This window comes from Camelus dromedarius, chromosome 14 (genome assembly GCF_036321535.1).
Source record: "Camelus dromedarius isolate mCamDro1 chromosome 14, mCamDro1.pat, whole genome shotgun sequence".
NCBI lineage: Eukaryota > Metazoa > Chordata > Mammalia > Artiodactyla > Camelidae > Camelus > Camelus dromedarius.
The window spans coordinates 64728106-64749815 of record NC_087449.1 but is presented as its reverse complement, the minus strand read 5'-3'; the positions used below and the strand labels follow the sequence as shown (position 1 = coordinate 64749815).

At 52.8% G+C, this 21710-nt stretch overlaps 1 protein-coding gene and 1 non-coding gene across 5 annotated transcripts in view; one reads left to right on the top strand and one right to left on the bottom strand.

Moving 5' to 3' along the window:
• The window catches only part of PIK3CD (phosphatidylinositol-4,5-bisphosphate 3-kinase catalytic subunit delta), a 46189-nt gene that overhangs the window by 22905 nt on the left and 1574 nt on the right, over window positions 1-21710 (top strand). For all 4 annotated transcript variants that reach the window (XR_010383988.1, XM_031464017.2, XM_031464012.2 and 1 more), the window contains 21 exons: window positions 10888-11058; window positions 12967-13195; window positions 13269-13498; window positions 13884-14063; window positions 14411-14560; window positions 15004-15093; window positions 16143-16364; window positions 16998-17094; window positions 17190-17320; window positions 17775-17825; window positions 17900-18067; window positions 18158-18279; window positions 18443-18586; window positions 18714-18813; window positions 18951-19129; window positions 19219-19331; window positions 19509-19587; window positions 20131-20298; window positions 20854-20977; window positions 21176-21321; window positions 21547-21679. Coding sequence is in view for 3 of the 4 variants with exons in the window: in XM_031464017.2 (XP_031319877.1) it covers window positions 10918-11058; window positions 12967-13195; window positions 13269-13498; window positions 13884-14063; window positions 14411-14560; window positions 15004-15093; window positions 16143-16364; window positions 16998-17094; window positions 17190-17320; window positions 17775-17825; window positions 17900-18067; window positions 18158-18279; window positions 18443-18586; window positions 18714-18813; window positions 18951-19129; window positions 19219-19331; window positions 19509-19587; window positions 20131-20298; window positions 20854-20977; window positions 21176-21321; window positions 21547-21679 (2997 nt within the window). In the remaining variant the exon portion in view is untranslated. The remainder of the gene's footprint in view (window positions 1-10887; window positions 11059-12966; window positions 13196-13268; window positions 13499-13883; window positions 14064-14410; window positions 14561-15003; window positions 15094-16142; window positions 16365-16997; window positions 17095-17189; window positions 17321-17774; window positions 17826-17899; window positions 18068-18157; window positions 18280-18442; window positions 18587-18713; window positions 18814-18950; window positions 19130-19218; window positions 19332-19508; window positions 19588-20130; window positions 20299-20853; window positions 20978-21175; window positions 21322-21546; window positions 21680-21710) is intronic.
• Window positions 8750-8822, bottom strand: TRNAT-AGU (transfer RNA threonine (anticodon AGU)). The gene has a single exon. It is a non-coding gene; the product is annotated as a tRNA-Thr (tRNA).

The following is a 21710-nucleotide window of genomic DNA, read 5'->3' as shown; positions in this document are numbered from 1 at the left end:
TGGGACATCACCAAGAACTTTCAAAACTCCAGAGACAGAAGTTACTAAAAGCCAGCACAAGGAAAATGGGCCACGTTCTGATCAAAGAACAGAATGGCACTGGGCTTTACGAAATCAAGACCAGAAGCTACAGGACAATGGAGCAACTCTTTAAAATTTCCGAGGGAGATTAATTCCCAGCCCAGAATTCTGTAATCATCATTCAAGCAAAATAATAGAATAAAGACATTTTTTAGACATGCAAATTTTCAAAAAACGTTATACACCCGCCTACACATCCATTGTATCCATTTTCAAGGAAGCTACTGGAGGATGTGCTCCACTAAAATGAGAGAGTAAACCAAGAAAGAGGAACAAGTTATACAATGTGCCATTGTCTCCTGTTTCTCATTTGGCTCAGCTGCCAAATAACTTTGTATATTTCAGTTATTATCTTACTTTTTGAGTCTGGAGAGTAGGGAGAAAAAAAAACAAAAACAAAAAAAACACCTACCCCAGCATGGGAACTGAAAAGTACTCTCTTTCAAGCCTCCCCTGCAGCTAGGACCTGTGACCTAGAATCCATTGATGAGATGTACCTGTGTTATATTTTGACAGAGAAGAGAGGGATGAAGCATGTGCTGTTTCCATGGTTATGGTGATGACAGCAGGGATGGGCTGCAAGGTTGAGTTCTTGGTACAGAAGTAGCATGGGTACAAAGTAGGGCCCAGTACTCGGTGGCAATACCAGCCGTTTTGCCATCACACATGATTCTTCATCGTGGAGTCCACATAGTGTACTACAGTTATCTTTCTTTTCTTGTTCAACTTTTTGTTTTCACTGGACTTGATAGTTGCTTCCTATTTTCATTTGCTTTTTTTTCAATGTACTAGTCATTAATTCTTCCTCAAACTCTGGGGGAAGAATTACATGTTTATACATAGAAAACAAAATTGAAAACAAGGCAGCAATCAACTATAGGAGTAGCAAAAGTTGAACAAGAAAGGAAATAAAATCATAATATTTACATTGTTAAAATAATGGAAGCACTGAAGTTTGATTAACAAAAAATGATCATATAGCTATTCAGAAGATGGGGGAGAGGATGTGTGCACGTGCGATGTGCAGGAAAGCACAAACTCACCTTCTATGGTAAGAAGTTAAAAGTGGGGGGAGGGTAGGGCTCAACTGGTAGAACACATGCTTAACATACACGAGGTCCTGGGTTCAATCCCCAATACCTCCATCGAAAAAACTAAATAAATAAATACACCTAATTACCTGCAAAAAAAAGTTAAAAGTTGAAGACCAAGAACTATCAGTATAGACCTAATATTTAGAAATGCGGAGATAAATACCCAAGGAAACAGCTGAAACTGGGGGTAGCATGTTTGGATGTGGAGGTCAGGGAACTGCTAATTTTTGGCTGCAGGTGTTTTTAGTTTTGATTAATTTTTAAAATCATGTGCTTGCGTAACGTCCATAGATACTGACATTTAAATGTTGTTATTATAACATCCATATCCACCCACATGATAGCTGTTTTCTTTTTGTCTATGCTTTCTGAAATGTTTTGTCCACAAGCACGTTGCCGTGGTATACGTCTGTGCAGTATTGGTTTCATTTGACGTGGAGTCTGTTTGCAGTGCTGTGTGATGTGCACAGGTGCCCTGCTAGTGACTACATTCACTCTTATTAAGCCAATGTATTATAATTTACTTAGCCATTTCTTTATTATTTTTGATTTATAACTTTCACGAACAATACCTCAATGAACATCTTGGTGCATATAGCTTTTCTCTTTTTATTTCACTTTTGAATTGCTTCCTTAGGACAGTTCCCAAGTTCCTCAAATTACCATATTGGAGATTATGGCTCTTCCTCCTGGTTTTGCTGTGTGGTGTCGGGGGGCCTCTGTGTGGGTGCAGGCCTGAGGCTGCCTGGGTGGGCTAGGAACTGAGCATCACAAGAGACAGGATAGAATTTTTTGCAGGGTCGTTGGCTCATTTGTCCTGATGGCAGCAACAGAAGTCAGAAGTCTCTCTCTCTTTTTTCCATATAGAACAGAATTTCCAAACACCTACACCTCTCATTCTTTGATGCCAGTCTTGGTTTTCCCTGCTGAGGATTTTTTTTTCTTTTTTAAATATTCAGATGAGAAGCTACTATCCTGTTGAATAATATGGACTCAAAGAAGACACATTTAAAATGGGAGATAGATATAAATCAGCTATAAAAAAATGAAATGGGAAGGAGTAAAGAAGAAGGGGGAGGGGAGGGGGAGGGGAGGGGAGGAGAAAAAAGAGGTGAGGGAAGCAGAAGTGGGTAGACAACAAAACCTGGGAGTAAGGCAGTTCATGTCCTCAGCTTGACCTTCCAAGCAGACATTGGGGTGCCTGCTGCAAGATTTCATGTTACTTTGTGTTTTTTTCCCCTTTTCTTTTAATGAAGGTGCTGGGGACTGAACCCAGGACCTCTGCAGGCTAAGCACCCCCTCTACCACTGAGCTACCCCCTCCCCCTCTGAGCTCCGAGCTGTATCCCTCCACCTCGTGTTACTTGTATTTCATCCTATCCCATCCTTCACCCGCTCTGACCCATTTTTCTCCTGTGTCAGGAGCTGGGCTGTCAGATAGCTCTCCAGACAAGCCCTTCCTTCCTAATCCTGGACATGGTCTTTAGGATGTGCCGCTTGCCTGCACAAGGAGGGAGGGAGGGAGGGAGGACAGAAGGAAAGAAAGGGCTTGTATTTTGGAAAAAAAAAACAGCACGTCTATCCTAAAACTGTAGCTGTTGGGGGCCCTGAGCCATGCAGTTTCCCTTCTGGCCCGTGGCTTCATTCTTTTCGAGAAGGTGAAGGATACAGGCTTCCAGGCTAGGCTGCTGGAACACCTGCTCCTCAGAGAGGCACTCCTCTGTTAAGAGCTGAGAACTGGGGCCGTCTGCGGCCTGTAGGGCCTGATGCCTCCCCTCATTAATCTGCCCTGCCAGCTCTGACCTGGGGCCCTGGCCAACTTGCTTTCCCACCTCCATTCTTGCCTCCCTTTCTTCCGTTTTCTTCACGGCAGCCAAAGCAGTCTTCTTCATAAAGCATAAAATCAGGCTATCTCCATCCAGTGACTTCCCACTGCCATGGTGACAAAGCCTGGCTCCTCACCAAGGCTACAGGGCCCCGCAAGGTCAGCTTCGTCATCTCTCCAGTCTCGCCTTGGGGCCTTTGACTCTCATTACCTGGCCTCCTGCCTCAGGGCCTTTGCACTTCCCATTTCAGCTGCCTGGAAGCCTATTTCATAGATCTTTGCCAGATCCTTCTCATTGTTTGGGCCTCAACTCCAATATAATCTCACCTGAGGACCCTTCCCTGACCTCCATCCAAAGGAGACCCTCCCTGCAAACATTCCAACTCCTATTCTCTCTGAAATCATCTCGCTTATTCAATTGTTTCTTTCCTCTTTTTGGTCTTTTCCTGTTAGACTAAAAACTCCGCAAGAACAGGGATGGTACATTTCCCATTCCCAGATGGGCACAAAGAAGGTGCAGAAATAAATATTTGCTGAATGAATGAATATGAATGAGTGAATGAATTAATAGAACTTGGGGTCTGCAGCCTTCTGGGCAGAGGAGGGGGCCCCATGTTCTTTTTCCCCAGGGTCTCCAGGAGGATGTGGGGGTTGAAGGCGCTTCTGGCAGCCAGAGTAGGGTTGTGGTTTCTGGAAAGCTCTTTCAGGGTGACCATCCAGGAGCTCCACCGAGAGGTGGGCTCTCCAGCTAAAGCACCTTCTAACCCGCTTCTAAACTGCTCACTTGCCCTCACTGTCCACCTAAGTTGGGCAACAGGAAGTGTCCACTTCATTCTCCATGGGAGAATGGCTGGGAAACAACACTTGATTAGAAGGACTCTCTGAGGCTGAGGCGTCCTGAAAATAAACTCAGGTCAAGAGGCACAGTGCGGACTCTGCCCTGTTCGGTGTGGGCGGGAAGCCCGCCCTGCCCCTTGTCATGTGGCTGCTGCTCCTGCATCCTCCCAGCCTGGGTGGGCGGTGTATACTTCTACAAGTTTATGTGACTGAGGCTTCTTCCCTTGGGTTAATTGGGTTGTAACTTTAGGCTCTGAAATCCAGGCGTGGGACAGATGTTCTGTCCTTGGGTTAAGCACATGAACAGCTCTCTACACAGATTTGTAGGAGTGGCCCAGGGGGACCTCTCAACTCTTGCTTTAATACCATCCGAAGGTACATGGCATGTTTTGCCCAGGGCACCCCCTCAGGGAGGAGGATGTTTATTGCTCTGACAAGCAGGATACAGCTTCCTTGTCCCCGCTGCCTGTCTATCCCCTGCACAGAGCCATCTGAGAGTGACTCACGTGTTCCCTCGGGAAGCTGTTCCCCAGAACATGTGACTATAGCACCAAAAAGCCTGTCTTTACATTGACGAAGGCTGGGCAGCAGCTCCTGGTCCAAGTGTCAGCCACACTTGTGATGGCCACTGGAGAGAGGCAGAAGTCCGAGAGGCTCAGGCGATGCCAGTTCAGAGCCCCAAGACGGTGGAGTTTCAACAGGGACGAAAGGGATCCTTCCGCAGTCCTGAGCGTGGGACGAGCCACCGGCCAGCTGGCCTGCCAGCCCAGGGGACTATCTGCAACCTCCTTCCCAGTCCCGAAGAGGTGTTCGTGGCTCTGGTTGCCCTTTTCTCTCAAAATAACTTAGGGCCCCCTAAGCCTTCCCTGCTGCTGGCGAGGAAGGATGGTGGGGGCAGAAATACGTTTATCAAAATTTGGAGGAACTCCTCTGCTGGCCAGTCAGGACTCAGAAGGTCGCACCCCTCAGACATTCACAGCCGAGAAACTGTTCTTCAACTCTGAGCCAGAGAGCGTGCCCCTGAAGCATCTGGAGCATCTAGGAACAACTCGCAGGGGGCTGGGGACGGAGCCCCCAAGCCGGGCTTACTCTGCTGCCGCCCGGCTCTTCTGCGGATCGTGCTGGCCGGAAGTGGGGAGGCGAAAGGAACTGAGCACCTTCTTGTCCAGTTTTCTTTGATATTTTATCAATGATTCAAATGTGGATGGACAGAGAAGTCCTCTCCCAAGAAATGGATGACTCAGAGCGAGAAGGATCATGGTTCTTCTTTGGTCCATCCCACTTTAGTGCCTCGAGGGGGGTCCTGGCCCTCATTTACCTTCTGTTTCTAGGACATCTCACCCATCCCCATGGCTCCACATCTGTGTGTAGTCCACTAACCCCAAGTTATATCTCTGTGACCCCAAAGATGTCTCCTCTGAGCTCCAAACTGGGACTTTGCCCCTTGGCTGTTTCTCTGGGATGTTCAGTGAGCAACTCAGATTCAATCTGTCTGAGATGGAGCTCTCGCTGTTTCATTCTCTCCCAAATCAGTTTCTGCCTTACTTTCCCATCTCGGTAAATTCCCACCACGCCTCCAATCTCCCGGCCCAAATCTGTCTGTCGTCCTTACTTCTTCCCTCACTGTCCCCCATCTGACCCGGCCCCAAGCTCCTGGGTATATCTTGATTCCTTTCCTCTCTCCGACTCCATCTCCCCCTCCTCCTTCTGGATCCAGCCACCGTCATCTGTGGCACGAGTCACCCCACCGTCTCCCACTGCATGCTTGCTGCTGTCCAGCCCTTCCAGGCCAGAGCCAGCGACATCATTTCACACGCAAGTGAGATCCTGTGGCTCCCTTGCCTAAATCCTTCCAGGGCTGGGTGTGGCTCTTAGAGTGACAGCCAGGCGCTTCCCCTGTACAGGCTCTACAGGGCTAGTCCCTGCTGACCAACTCAACCCTTCTCACCCCGCACTCGCCCCACCCCGTACCCTCCCATGTGCCCCAATGGCAGAGGTCCGCCTTCTGTCCGCTCTGCTCTGCACACGATGGGTCCCTCTGGTCCTCTACTCCAGGGTCCTCCCCTCAGCGGGGCCTCTCTTGGCCTCCCTCCCTGCAGAGCCCCTCCTGCTATTCTCATCACATCTTCACTTGATGCTCTGCCCTTCACCACGTGGATACAATGTGGGAGCATCCTTCTGGTCTACTGTGTCTCCTCCACTGGCATGTAAGCTCCTCCTGGGAAGGGAGCCTCTGTCTCGTTCCCCACTGTGTTCCCAGCACCCTGCACGATTCCTGGCACTTAATAAATACTAGTTGAATAACGAATATATCTCAGGCTGAGTGATATATACGAAATGCCAAATCCAATAATACGTGAGTGCTGATTATTTCCGTGAGATGAAATTACCAAGAATGATTGTGAGTTCCTGTATTCAGATTCAGGAAATTAGTGTTCCTGTGCAGGCTGGGAGATGTGGCTTACTGTGAGAACTGTCTAGAGGGTTGGCAGCCAACAAGCCAGGTGATGTGGCCACCAAAGAACTTTCTGGTGGGGGTGGGGTGGGGGGAAGCCTGATACACTTCTAGGCCAAACAAACAGGAGTTTAGTGTCCAGAACATTCTTCTACAGTCAATTTGCCAGGCCCCAACTGGAGCATCTTGTTTTCTTGGAATACCAAACTTTGGCAAAATAGTCTAAATCTGCATTGTAGGGAGAACAGAGGTGCTGGGGCCACCATCCAGCAGAAGAGTCTTCTGATAACAACTCCCTGTGCCTCAAGATGGCAGCACAAAGGACAGGGGTTGGCTCTTAGAGGTGGCCAGTTTCCAAGGGAAGAACTTTCCAAACATTAGAAGCTTCCAAAAATGGATTGTGCTGCTCTATTTATGGAAATAGAGACTTGCAGCTGTAAGTGACAGAAAATCCAATTCAGACTTCTCCAAGGTAACAACAACCCCAAAAAAGGCAGGGGGTATTTTTTGGCTGACAGAATGGAAAAGTCCAGTGGTAGAGCGTAGCATCAGGCACGGCTGAATCCAGGGAATCAAGGACCCTGCTTTACTCTCCACGCTGAGCTCTGCTTTCCTCCACACCGATCCTTTCTCGGGTTCCAGCCCTCAGGGCAGCGGGTGGTCACCGGCATCTCTAGGTATAAATTCTGTCTTCTGTTCCCCCCAGAGAAAAGCCCCAAAGTCCAGATGTCAGAACCCATTGGATTGACTTGGTAGTCACATGCCCATCCTGGAGTCACCACAGCCGGAGAAAAGACTGGCTGGGCCTAGGTCCCATCCCTGCTTCCAATCCAGTCCCAGTTGCCAGGGGAAGTTCAGGGCTCTGATTGGCTAGGCCTGGGTCTTGGGCCTCTCCAGTAGCCAGGAGTAGTGGCTCCCATCTGAGCCACTTAGATGAAAGGTGGATTGAGTTTGTGAAAAGTCCCTGGCTCCCAGATCAAGAAAACAAAAGTTACCAGCACCCAAAAGCCCCTGTGCCCCCTTTCCCCAGAGCTAACTGTAGCCCTGTCCCTCCCCGGGGGAACCCCTAGCTCTTCTTCTCAACATAGATTAGTTCTGGGGTGCTTGTTCTCATATAATTGGTTGGTTGTTTTTCTGGGGGGTAATTAAGTTTGTTTATTTATTTTTAATGACAGTACTGGGGATTGAACCCAGGACCTCCTGCATGCTAGGCACATGCTCTACCACCGAGCTATACCCTCCCCCTGTTCTCCATATAATTGGAATCATGATCATGTCCTCCTCTGTGCCTGACTTCTTTCGCTCAGCTTGGTTTGTGAGATTCATTTGTATTGTTGTGTTTGTAGATCATTCACCCTCATTACTACATAACATTCCATCAGGAGAGGAAACCACAATTTATTTTCCCATTCTACTCCTGACGCACGTTGGGGAAGTTCCCATCTAGGGGCTTCTATGAGTAGCGATGCTCTAGCTTGTAGGCTGCTTCTGGTGCACGTGTTCTGGCATTTCTGGTGAGTGTCTACCTAGGAGTGGAATTAACTGCTGGTCATAGGGCTTATGTGTCCAGCTTTAGTAGATACTGCCAAACAGTTTTCCAAAGTGGTTGTACCAATCTGATTCTTGGAGCATCTGGTCTCTGGATTAGCCATCATCTGTGTCCCATACACCCTGAGAGTCCTGACACTGGGCTTCACAGAGAATTGGGGCTTGTCAGCAGCTGCATCCTGGGTTCTGGGGCCACAAAGAGGCAAAGAGGTCCTGCTTTCTCCTGTCCCATATCTGGCATTTGATTCTGTCCTGCCCACACCATTCTGAATCTTCCCCTTTTAGGAGTGAGTTTTTAATATCAAAGTGTTTCCTTGCATCCCAGATGGATGAGCATAGTGGAAGGCTTCATTTCCACAGTGCTGAGGGGCAGGGGAGCCCCATTCACCCCTTTGGCTAGAGTCTTGGGGAGCTCCTGTCACACACGCGTTCATCTCAGCCTCAGGACTGAGTGGCCAAAGGTGCCCTTGATTTTCCCCAGCTCAGCCAAAGCTTTGTAAGTGGATTTTCCAGGATTCCTGACTGTCCTCCACTTTTTGAATCAAACAAAACAAAACAAAAAAAACAACAAAACCTTTAGCCTGGCCATTCTCAGAAAGAGGAACCCAAAGTAGGATGTGGTTTTACAATCAGGGGAAATGGATCCCAACGTGGTAAGATGGTGGCGCAGGGTGACACGCTGTCCCACTGCTCTGAGCAGCTTCTGCATCTAACCCAGGGTGAGGCCCGGGCCCAGCTGGCAGGGCCACCAAAAGAACATTTGTCTCAAACTAAACATTTCCTTTCAACTATTTAAAAAATATGTTTTTAAGAGTCATTTAGTTAGTTAGTTAGGTTTTTTTTTTTTTTTTTTTTTTTGGTAGGGGGTAAGTAATTAGGTTTATTTATTTATTTATTTATTTATTTTTAGAGAAGGCACTGGGGATTGAACCCAGGACCTTATGCATACTAAGCATATGCTCTACCCCTTGAGCTATACCCTCCCCTCTTTCAACTGTTTTTAAAAGTCATTCAAATCCAGGAGGATGTGATCTTAGGGTAGGTAAGTATTTGTCTAAAAAATAAAAATTATGGAACATGAAGGAAAAGATTTAAGAGGGGACATAGCTCAGTGGTATACTCTTGGCACACTTTGCATACACGAGGTCCTGAATCCAATCCCCAGGACCTCCATTTAAATAAATAAATAAACCTAATAACCTTCCCCCTCAAAAAAAGGGAAAAGATTTGACTGTCAACATTCAAAACTTCTACTCATCAAAAAGATACATAAACACAACTTGAACAAGAGGACATTTCCAGCTCATTCAGTCAACAAAGGAATTGAATCGAGAGACTATAAAGAAACCCTACAAACCCGTAAGAAAAAGACAAATAACCCCACAGAAAAATGGGCAAAGTTTATAAGCAGGCTATTTGCAGAAGATAAACATTTTATGGATAATCAGAGAAATGCAAATTAAAATGAGAGAGCATCTCTTGCCCACAGAAGTGAGTAAATTTGACGATACCAAGTGCTGGCAAAGATACGGAGATGAAGTCCCTTGTTACTGGGTTACTACCACTTTACATGCAAAGTTAATGATGTGGTTAAACCTGTCATAGGTTATACTTGTGATCCAGCAGCTCCAGTCTTGGTGTGTGCCCTCCAGCAGAGCTGTCCAATACGGCAGCCACAGCAGCATGTGTTTCTTGAGCACTGGAAATGTGGAGAGTGTGACTGAGGAACAGAATTTTTAAAAATTGTAATTAATTTTAATTCATTTAAATGTAAGATGTGGTTACTTGATTTGTTTATCGGAAAACTTTTAAGTGTATTTGGAACAACTTGAATCTGTGAACCTGCTTTTTTTATAATGTGTAAATTGTAAAATTGTATGAAATGTACATTGCAGATGAAATATTTTAAATGAAAACCTAGTGTCCAAATTGCAATGTGCTGTTAAGTGTAAAATACTTACCAGATTTTGACACGTTAATAGCAAAAATTGTAAAAGATCTTATTAGTAATTTTTCTATACTGACAATGTATTGAAATAACCATGGTTTGGATATACTTGGTTCAACAAAATATATTACTAACTTAATTTTATCTATATATTTTTCTTAAAAATGTGTCTACTGGTAACTTTGACGTTACACATGTGGTTCACATTATGTTTCTCTTGGACAACATTCATCAGGACTCTCACTTGTACACAAGGAGGTGCAGGCAAGAGTATATACATTGTAGCATCATTTGTAAATGAGTAGACACAAACCTTGAGGTTCCTCAACAAGAGAGGGGTAAATAAATTGTGGTTTATTTACCCAGTGAAGTACCACTCAAGAGTTAAAATGAATGAACTAGGGCTACATGTATCAGTGTGGATACATCTAAAGATGCTGAGTGGCCAAAACAAGTTGCAGAAGACTTAGAGCATGCAAAAAAATGTTAGGAATTGTTTGTGGCTACATATTAGTATAATAAAAGGATAAAAACATTCATGGAAACTATAAACAAGCAGAATCCAGGTGGTGGTAACCTGGAGTGGGCGAGATACTTCAAAGAACTCTAATCTGTAACATTTCGCTACTTACTAGGGAATGGGTTTGGTAACACTGAGCTATTTCAACAACGTGTTTGGTGGCTAAAGCCATTTTTAAGCCATTTGGTTTCTGGTCCAAAAGTTTTGAAGAACTTCAGCCTTTGGCCCCTCTCAAGTCTGGGGTTGTCTGCCCAGCAATCCTACCGTTTTCCATCTTTGCTGGCTGGTCTCCCACGTATGCGTGTTCCCGAGGGGGAAAAAAAAAGATTTGACTTGGGTCTGCTGGAGTCTTGAACTGGGGGCACTGCTGTGAGGGATGCAGACAGACTGCCCACTTGTGATAAGAGGCAGCTCAGCCTAGATGGTGACCTGGGACAGTGGGAGCCACAAGTCCCCTGGCCGGGACTCCATCCCAAGCCTCCTGCTGGCAAATGTCTTGACATCCTGACGGCGAAAGGGTCCTTTTAAGGACTCACCCATCACACCTGGGGGCCTCATTTTGCCTTCGCTTCCTTTGCAGGACGACTGGTATCTGAGAAGTAAGAGCAGGATGCCCCCCGGGGTTGACTGCCCCATGGAATTCTGGACCAAAGAGGAGAATCAGGACGTGGCAGTTGACTTCTTGCTGCCCACGGGGGTCTATCTGAACTTCCCTGTGTCCCGAAATGCCAACCTCAGCACCATCAAGAAGGTATGATCTTGACCTTAAGATCATAGTCCTAGTCCTCAGAGCTTGGAATTCAAAGAGAGAGACAGACAGACAGACAGACTCTCTCACTCTCACACCTGGTTTCTCGGATTTGAGATCCTCAGTTACAAATTTTAAAAGATAAAAATGATATCCAAGAATTGTTTTAAAACCTGCAGTTCTAGAGTCCTTCTGGCTTTCCAAATTCAGCTCGCGCCTTTATCAGGGCACGTTTACCACCCCCCACACCTGAGAGCCCAGTGAAAGCGTCAGGGTGCTGGTTCCCACGGTGGCCTGTCATCCTCTCCGTGACTGTGCCATCGTGTTTGGAACCACACCCCATCCACGGCCACTTAGGAGTCTTACCGGTCTTTTGTCTTTAGAACTGTTTTCTTAGTAAATGTCATCTTTGGAAGTGGTTTCTGGCTCTGTTGAATAATTTTCAGGGTCAATTACTCAGTCAAAGGATTAAACGTCTGGGTGGTATTCGGTGGATATTGTGACTTTTCAGAGGGCTTGTCTGTGGGATTTAATGGGTCGTGCCAGAGGGCAACGCCCAGAATTTGAAAAGCTATACTTGGGAGCAGAAAAAAAAGGAAAGGAGTCATGAACCATCCTTGGTTTTGTTTTGTTTGTTTGTTTTTTAACTCTTCCCTTCCTGGATGTTTCTTTAAAACTTAAAAAAAAATTTTTCATTTCAAAAGCAATATGGACACATTGAAATTTAGGAAAATAAAAGAAAGTAGAAGGAAAAGTTGCCTAACACTTTGGCTGTTTCCTGTTTTCTTTCCTATATTGTGTTTTTTTGTGATAATTCTGATCATGAATTTTTTTCTGAGTTAACATTATAACATTATAACATATCTTTTTCGTGTTAACTTTATATAAATATCATTTTAAAGTCAATCTCGTTTTTCTGCCTACAGAGCCACATATGCATGTTATTAAAATTCCAACACCCCAGAAATGTAAAACGCATCGGTCCCTGCAGCCTCACCTCACGCCCCAGTTCGATTTCAATTTCTTCATATTTTTATTTATACCAGGGACCAGGTAGTAAATAGCGTAGGCTTTGCTGGTCTCGTCGTGGCTGCTCAGCTCTGCCATTGTAGCCGATGGGCGTGGCTGTCTTCCAGTAACTTGGCAAACCCGAGCTTGCCAAGTAATTGACACGTTTATTATTATTTTTATAGGAATGGGCTTGAATTACAACCGTTGTTCTATAGCTTGGGGTTTTGTCCTGCTAAGTGCTGTGTCTCCAGCCCTCTGTGCCCGTTCGTTCTTACAGGTGTCCTTAGATTCTGGGCCAGCCCCCTGTGCTCTCCTTTTGCATTGATGGACCACAGTTATCTGTCCCCCGTGGAAGAAAAATAGGGCTGTTCTCTCCTTTTCCACAGTCTTCTCTGTAACTCAGCAGTGAGCGCCTTTGCACTAAAGCCTGACTGTTAGATGGCGCCCCAGTGATCCCTGGGGACACCTCACCCCGAGGCTACACACTGACAGAACAGGAGCTGAACGCAGGCCACAGAGGTGTTTGTGCCCCCTCAGTGTGTTAAACTTTTCTGAATTAGTGGCCAACATTTAAAGATAAGGGTGATGAGCCCCAGAATGACTAACTGGGTGCCAGGAGGTCCTGTCCAGCAGGCCATTTTTCAGGCCAGTCCACAGGGGAGAGAGTAGGACCCACCGCTCAGCTCTGGACTTGAGTGCGTACCTGGCCCCCTTCACAGAGGAGCAGTGATGGACACCCCTGGTGACCCAATGGTCAACGTTCAATGGATGGAGAGGGTAGCAGTCCTGGGGTCTTGCCTTTGCCTCCCTGTCAGGGTCATGCAGCTCTAGTCACCTCCCGGCTCCCCGGGGCCCCGCCTGCCTTAGCTAGAGGGGCTGACCGGTGACTGTCCCTTCCAGGTTTTGTGGCACCGAGCCCAGTATGAGCCGCTCTTCCACATGCTCAGTGACCCCGAGGCCTATGTGTTCACCTGCGTCAACCAGACCGCAGAGCAGCAGGAGCTGGAGGACGAGCAGCGGCGGCTGTGTGACATCCAGCCCTTCCTGCCCGTCCTGCGCCTGGTGGCCCGCGAGGGGGACAGAGTGAAGAAGCTCATCAACTCCCAGATCAGCCTGCTCATTGGCAAAGGTACCTCCACTGGGCCTGCCCCCGACCCCTGACCCCTGACCCCCACGCTGACCCAGCTCCCCCTTCCTACCAGGCCTCCACGAGTTTGACTCCTTGCAAGACCCGGAAGTGAATGACTTTCGAGCCAAGATGCGCCAGTTCTGCGAGGAGGCAGCTGTGCGGAGACAGCAGCTGAGCTGGGAGGCCTGGCTGCAGTACAGCTTCCCGCTGCAGCTGGAGCCTTCAGCACGGAGCTGGGGGCCAGGCACCCTGCGCGTCCCCAACCGGGCCCTCCTGGTCAACGTCAAGTTCGAGGGTAGTGAGGTGAGTGGTGGCTCCTGCGAGCCTGTGTGCTGCCGTGTCCATGGAGGACGGTTCCCCTGCCAGACTCCCGGTCACCCACCAGCCTTCCAGGTCCACCCTCCTCCCAACTACATCAGGTATTTACAGTGTATCTGTGCACATGAGGGGCTCGGCTGAGTGTCCCACCAGGCAAGATCTGAGAGGCAGAGTGACCTTTGGCTTTGGTCATTTGTCCACTCATTTGTTCAACAGATATTTCCTGGTGTTGGCCACGTGCCCTCACGGAGCTCACATCCGGAGGCCAGGGGGTACCTACTACGTGCAGCTAGGCAACCGCACCCCCATGCCCCAGAACCCCATGGGCTCTCCATGAGAGAGGAGGCCTGACCCTCCCTCCTCCCCCTAGGAGAGCTTCACCTTCCAGGTGTCCACCAAGGATGTGCCCCTGGCACTGATGGCCTGCGCCCTCCGGAAGAAGGCCACAGTGTTCCGGCAGCCGCTGGTGGAGCAGCCTGAGGACTACACGCTGCGAGTGAACGGGAGGCATGAGTACCTGTACGGCAGCTACCCCCTCTGCCAGTTCCAGGTGAGGGCTGAGGTCTGGGAGGGGCCTTGGGCTCATGGGTTCCCCACAGCCCTGGCCCGGGGCCTGGGTGGCGGGGGGGGGGGGGAGGGCGGGGAGGCAGTCCTTGGCCCCTGTTGAGCCCAACAAGCCAGATCTCAGGGGGTCACAGTGAGAGTGTCCTCTTGCTGGGCTGGCATCTCCCCAAGAGCACAGGGAGGTGTGTGGGGACAGGAAGAGCCAGCAAGAGAGCCCCCAAAAGGCCTGGCACAGGCAGTGGTCAGATGAGGGGAGGGGGTCCCCGGGTAGCCAATCATGCAAGGAACAGCTGGGGCCGCCCCATCGGCCGCTCACTCTGCCTCCCATCTCAGTACATCTGCAGCTGCCTGCACAGCGGGCTGACCCCGCACCTGACCATGGTGCATTCCTCCTCCATCCTCGCCATGCGGGACGAACAGAGCAACCCCGCCTCCCAAGTCCAAAAACCGCGCACCAAGCCGCCCCCCATTCCCATGAAGAAGGTGAGCGGCGCCTTGCACTTACCCTCCCCTCCACCTCTCCCTCCCACCTGTTGCCCAATCCTGGAGCCCACTGGGCAACACTGTGTTAAGACTTGGGCCTTGGAGCTTGGGCAGCCAGCGCGACTGGACTGCTGGGGTGGGGGCCTGTCTGAACTCCCCAGGGCAGCTTCCAGGCCTGGCTCTCAGGCCTCCTCTCCTCACGAGGACCTGCCTGCTGCACTGTGGGCAGGACTCCATGGGTCCTGGGGCCCCTGGGGGGCCTGCATGGCAGGTTTTCTGGTAAAGGATGGTGTTGTGTGCAGGTACCTGAGCCCTGTCGTAAACCTGAAACACTCCCACCCCACCCCCACCCAAGTGGCCACCAGCCTTGTCAGTGGCCGAGGCGTGCCCTCCTCTGAATTCCTCTGCTCTAACAGCTGGCTTCTTGCCTCCACCCCGCCCAGCCTTCCTCAGTGTCTCTGTGGTCCCTGGAGCAGCCTTTCTGCATCGAGCTGATCCAGGGCAGCAAAGTGAATGCAGATGAGCGGATGAAGGTAGGGGCTCCTGGGCCGGGAAGGGCATAGGGATCGTGTGTTTTCTGCACAAACACGGTGGCTGTGACCTGGAGGGGTGGTGGAGGAAGAAGGGGGGTTTACACGAAAGCCACCTGACCACATTACCCGGCATCCCTGCCTGGGGTGATTGTGAGCTGCTTCAAAACAGGAAGGGGGGAGGGGAGCAGGCTGGCCAGCCAGAGGTGCCGATTCGGAGAAACCGGGCCCAGCGAATTCTGGGTATTGACTTTAGTGTTGTTTGTGGGGCCAGGCCCAGCCCAGGGATGTGGGAACCACAGAGTCTAGGAGGTGACAGGCACAGAGGAGGAGCTGCTCCCACTGGCCAGGGGCCTTGGGGCTCCGAGGGGGCACTGGGGTGCGGCGGGGTATATGCAGCCCAGACCTCGATCCTGGGGCCAAGGCCACTTCTGGGTCGTTCACAAGCCCACCTCCTTAGTCCTTAGGACGGCCTGCGAGATGCAGGTTTTCTCGTCCCATTTGCAGGACGGAAAACCTGGGTCCATAGAGATCAAAGCTCTTTCTGGAGCACTTACTCACTGGGGTAATTTCCCAAGCAGGGCAGGTCTGGGTTTCCGTGAACGAATCATGGAGGGTTGGATGGAGGCAGCTTTCTGACTGGGCGATGAGGGTGGATTTGGAGGAGGCAGGGCGGCATGTGCGGGAAGCATTAAACCCCTTCCACAGAATCCTTTGTATGATTCTGAGCAGTGTGGGAACCCCTGGGTGCTTGAGCTAGAAGGGCCCCTGGAGTTTCCAAACCCTGATGGGGAAACCAACACCCAGAGCAGGGAGGCAACATGCCCCAGAATCCTGCCGAGCTGATGGGGAGCATAGCCCAGGACACCTTCCCTGTCGCCCAGAGCCACTCATCCTGCTCAGGCAGCCAGCCATCCCTCTTCCAGACCCCTTTCTTCCATGTGGGGAGTGGGGTTCAGACCCACATTTCAGGAGGAGACTCGAGCCTTAGGTGGGAGGGAGAGGGAGGCTGGGCCTCGGCCCCCTGTCACCCGTGCCCATGCCTTCCCCAGCTGGTGGTGCAGGCCGGGCTCTTCCATGGCAACGAGACACTGTGCAAGACGGTGTCCAGCTCAGAGGTGAGCGTGTGCTCAGAACCCGTATGGAAGCAGCGGCTGGAGTTCGACATCAATGTGTGCGACCTGCCGCGCATGGCCCGCCTCTGCTTTGCACTTTATGCCGTGATTGAGAAGGCCAAGAAGGCGCGCTCTACCAAGAAGAAGTCCAAGAAGGCGGTAGGTGGGGCTGGTCGGGAGGCTGGGCCAGGCCTCAGAGAGCCAGTGGACTCCCTGCTGGGTCCAGTCCAGTCCTGCAGCTCTGGGGCCGCTGCTCGCCCTGCTCCCAGCATCCTGGCAGCCTGGGGATGGGGTCTAGAGGGCCTCTGGACCCAGACTCCCCACCCCTCCCACCCTGGCCACCACCCCTGCTGTGTGATGGTGCTGGGTCCCTGGGCTCATGAGCAGGGGTCTCAGAATATCTGGGCCTGGGACTTCGGTCCTCGTGGGAACCTGGAGGCAGCCCCCTGGGGTGAAAGGACAAATGCAGTGTACTCCCAGGGAACAAGGTGGCCTGAGACAGCAGCCGGCCGGGCATGGAGTGGTGGTCGAGCACTGAGTCACTGGGCCCAGGATGTGACTGGCCACCAAGCCATGCTGACTCACTGGTAGCTGGGCCAGGCCAGATCTCTGGGGCTGATGTGGTTTGTTTGGGGCTTTCTCAAGAAGCCAAGAGTGAGATGCATCCCGGAGCAGAAGGGAGCCAAGGGGTAGCTGACCCTGCTGGCTGCCTCGCAGGGAGTCTGGGCCTGGCTGGGCCCATCCTGCAGGTGAGCAAATGGAGGCTTTTCAGCAGCTGGACTCCTTTCCCAGGACTGCCCCATCGCGTGGGCCAACCTCATGTTGTTTGACTACAAGGACCAGCTCAAGACCGGCGAGTGCCGCCTCTACATGTGGCCCTCCGTCCCAGGTGGGCCCAGGCCAGAAGGGCAGGTGTGGGGTGGGGGGGACGGCTCCCAGACCTGGTGGCATTCCCCTTGTAACTCCATCTGGCCCTGTATCCAGATGAGAAAGGGGAGCTGCTGAACCCCTCGGGAACTGTGCGGAGTAATCCCAACACTGAGAGTGCAGCCGCTCTGGTCATCTTTCTCCCTGAGGTGGCCCCCCACCCTGTGTACTACCCTGCCCTGGACAAGGTCAGTGAGGGGTCCAGGACCTACCCTGCCTAGAAACCTCAGGGCTAAAGATTAACTTTCCTGACCCTGCCTCTAAGGCTCCCCAGGACTTGGTCCCCACACCCCGTGAGTTGCCTGGGGCTGGAGGCTAGGTCCCCCACACACCTTGACTCTCTGTAGTTCTCGTGTGTCCTAGAGCAGTGGTTCTCAACCAGGGGCCTCTTTGTCCCCCAGGGGACTTGACAATGTCCAAGGACAACTTTGTGGGTCACAACTAGTGGGAGAGATGCTCCTGGCGTCTCGTGGGTGGAGGCCAGGGATGCTGCTAAAGACCCTGCAGCGGGCGGGACGATCTCCACCACTGAGAGTCATTGGCCCACAAAGGCAGCGCTGAGGCGTTGACATCGCCCTGGGGGCCCTGCCAGGCTGGCCCAGGGCCCCAGGGGCACCGCTGAGAGCAGGGCCGCTGTTGCAGATCCTGGAGCTGGGGCGGCACGGGGAGCATGGGCGCTTCACGGAGGAGGAGGTGAGCTGGGGGCCGTGGGCGGTGGGCTGTGGTCCTGGCTGCAGCGCTCACGCCTCCCCGCCTGCATCCTCCAGCAGCTGCAGCTGCGGGAAATCCTGGAGCGGCGGGGATCCGGGGAGCTGTATGAGCACGAGAAGGACCTGGTGTGGAAGATGCGGCACGAGATCCAGGAGCACTTCCCCGAGGCGCTGGCCCGGCTGCTGCTGGTCACCAAGTGGAACAAACATGAGGACGTGGCCCAGGTGGGCGGTGGGGGCAGGGCCGGGGAGGGGGCCGGGCCTGGAGCCAGACCACCACCTGCGGCCCCCGCCCTGACCACCGGCTCCCCCCAGATGCTCTACCTGCTGTGCTCCTGGCCTGAGCTGCCTGTCCTGAGTGCCCTGGAGCTGCTGGACTTCAGCTTCCCCGACCGCCACGTGGGCTCCTTCGCCATCAAGTCCCTGCGGAAACTGACGTGAGTCCTGCGGGCTCCCTGCTCCTCAGAGGGCCGCTTTGCCCCAGCGTGTAGGACTGGGTGCTGGATGGGGCCTCCTGCGCCTGCCCTGACCCCTCCCCAGCTGCAGACCCTTTCCCAAGCCGTCAGGCTCCGGGCCCCAGCCGGCCTCCCTTGTCTGCAGGGACGACGAGCTTTTCCAGTACCTGCTGCAGCTGGTGCAGGTGCTCAAGTACGAGTCCTACCTCGACTGCGAGCTGACCAAGTTCCTGCTGGACCGGGCCCTGGCCAACCGCAAGATCGGCCACTTCCTCTTCTGGCACCTCCGGTAGCTGGACTCGCCTGGAAGGCCGTGGGGAGGAGGGGCCTCTTGCCTGCTGGCCTGGCGGGCCAGGCTGGGAGGGGCTGTGTGGCCCTGCCAGGTGAGGCTCAGCCCCTCCTCCTCCTCCCTCCAGCTCCGAGATGCACGTGCCGTCTGTGGCCCTGCGCTTCGGCCTCATCATGGAGGCCTACTGCCGGGGCAGCACCCACCACATGAAGGTGCTGATGAAGCAGGTGAGGCTCGGGGCCCTGCACTCTCACCCCACGCTGGGCTCTACTTTCTGGCCAAGTCGCCCCGACCCTGGTAGAACCGAGGTTCGGAGCCTGCCCCTCCCGGCCTGCCCACACTGCCTTCCCATCCTCCGGGCCAGGGGGAAGCTCTGAGCAAACTGAAGGCCCTGAACGACTTTGTCAAAGTGAGCTCCCAGAAGACGCCCAAGCCGCAGACCAAGGAGCTGATGCACATGTGCATGCGCCAGGAGACCTACCTGGAGGCCCTCTCCCACCTGCAGTCCCCGCTCGACCCCAGCACCCTGCTGGCTGAAGTCTGGTGAGCCCCGGGCCCCAGCCAGGGCCCCTCCCCCCGCCCCCCAGAGGCCCCGCAGAGGGCCCGCCGCTGACCGCGCCCTGCCCCAGCAGCGTGGAGCAGTGCACCTTCATGGACTCCAAGATGAAGCCCCTGTGGGTCATGTACAGCAACGAGGAGGCCGGCAGTGACGGCAGCGTGGGCATCATCTTCAAGAACGGGGATGGTGAGCAGGCTGGGCCCTGGCCTCCCCATACTGCCCTCGGGGGGGCCTGGGAGGGGGCACTCCTGGAGGGCCAGCTGAGGAAAAGACAGAGTCCCGGGACTTTGGAGCCTGGGCATGGCTGGGATTGGAGAACCCACCAGAAACTCGTGTTTCTCCTCCCGGGGGCCGGCTGCACAGACCTCCGCCAGGACATGCTGACCCTGCAGATGATCCAGCTCATGGACATTCTGTGGAAGCAGGAGGGGTTGGACCTGAGGTGAGAGGCCCTCCTGTCATCCACTCATGCCTGCACCAGGCTTAGGATCCTGTCCCTTTGGAGGGGTCCCCAGTCAAAGCTGACATTCCCACCTCAGCTGGAGAAGACTGGCTGCTCTAAGAAGACCAGGGACCAGTTTAAACTCGGGGCCAGGGAGGTGATAGGGCCCCAGAATGAGGGTGGAGGAGGCCAGCCCTGGCCCTTAGTACCCATCTTGCTCCATTGTTTCCTTTGCCCTAAGCATCCCTGGCTTCCAGCCCCATCTTCATCCAGGCCACCTGGATTTTTATCTCTCAGCAAATAGTGAGCTCAGCCAAGGTGCTGACTTTTCTTCTCTGCATCTTGGGTGCTGGTGCAACCTCTCCAAGGAAACTTCCTTGAAGCCCCGGAGGGTCAAGGGCTCCTCCCCAGGCCTGTCTCCTCTTTTTCAGCAACTTGAGTAGCATCTCCTGTGGCTTTTTTGAGTTATGCTTCTCAGGGCCAAGCAGCCAAAGGGACAGCCCTTGACCACTGTGTCTGCCTGCCTTTCCTCCCACCTGCTAGGATGACCCCCTATGGCTGCCTCTCCACCGGGGACCGCACAGGCCTCATCGAGGTCGTTCTTCACTCGGACACCATCGCCAACATCCAGCTGAACAAGAGCAACATGGCGGCCACAGCTGCCTTCAACAAAGATGCTCTACTCAACTGGCTCAAGTCCAAGAACCCTGGGTAGGTTTGGGGCTCTAGGGACACACGCCCTTCCTTCCAGGAGGTACAGTTTGGGAGTCAAAGGCAAGGAGGAAGGCCTGTGACAGTTTCTGTGGCTTCTTCTGAGGACCAGCCCATAGATACTGTGAGGAAGTGGGTCAGGTTTCTGTTCCCCCATGTATCAGTTAGTTATTTCCATGTAACAACCACCCTGAATTTAGGGGCCTAAACCACCAATCTGCAACTTGAGCTGGCTCAGCTGGGTGGCTCTTCCACTGGAATCACTCGTGTGGCTGCTGTCATTTGGTAGCGTGCCTGGGCCTGGAAGGTTGTGTGACGGGGTCTCTCTCCATGTGGTCGCTCATTCTAGCCTGAGCTTCCCTCCACGGCCATAGGGAAGGTTCAGGAGCTGCAAGGTGTCTTAAGGCCCAGGCTCTGGAATGAGCCCAGCATGACTTCTTCCACGTTCCATTGGTCCAAGCAAGTTATAAAGCCAGATTCGGGGGGGACATAGACCCCACCCCTTGATAGGAGTTGCAGAACGGTGTGGCCATGGTTTCCAACCCCTCCCACCAGGGAGGCCCTGGATCGAGCCATTGAGGAGTTCACCCTCTCCTGTGCTGGCTACTGCGTGGCCACGTACGTGCTGGGCATCGGTGATCGGCACAGCGACAACATCATGGTCCGGGAGAACGGCCAGGTAGGGGCAGGGTGGGGGCGGCCATGAGGGGGGTGCCTGTCACCCTGCGCCAGCCTGCTGGCCTCTCTGCTCTGCACACGACTGCCGGGCGGAGCCCACTCCAAGCCCTTCCGGCTTCCTCTGCTTTCCCAGGTTCCTCTGGGCCGGGGTGCCCTCCTTTCTGACTCCATTTCAGTCTTTGCCCTTCCCTCCCCTTAGCTTTTCCACATTGATTTTGGCCACTTTCTGGGGAATTTCAAGACCAAGTTTGGAATCAACCGTGAGCGAGTCCCATTCATCCTCACCTATGACTTTGTCCACGTGATCCAGCAGGGGAAGACGAATAATAGTGAGAAATTTGAAAGGTGAGGGTGCCCCAGGCCCCCTAAATCCCCCCTGGTGCGGGGGGCCCCAGTCAAGGTGCAGGGACAGGCAGTGTGGGCAGGTCTAGGGGTCCTCTCAGGGCGTCGGGGGTCAGTTATAGGGAGCGAGGGCTTTGTGTCCACAGCTGTTTCCGGGGCGAGGATGGGCTGGCTTGGGGTAGGGGTGGCTGGGAGGACCCTGAGCCCCGCCCCCGGCCTCCGCTGCAGGTTCCGGGGCTACTGTGAGAGGGCCTACTCCATCCTGCGGCGGCACGGGCTGCTCTTCCTCCACCTCTTCGCCCTCATGCGGGCGGCAGGCCTGCCTGAGCTCAGCTGCTCCAAAGACATCCAGTATCTCAAGGTAAGCACCAAGACAGGGCCGCGCCAGGCAG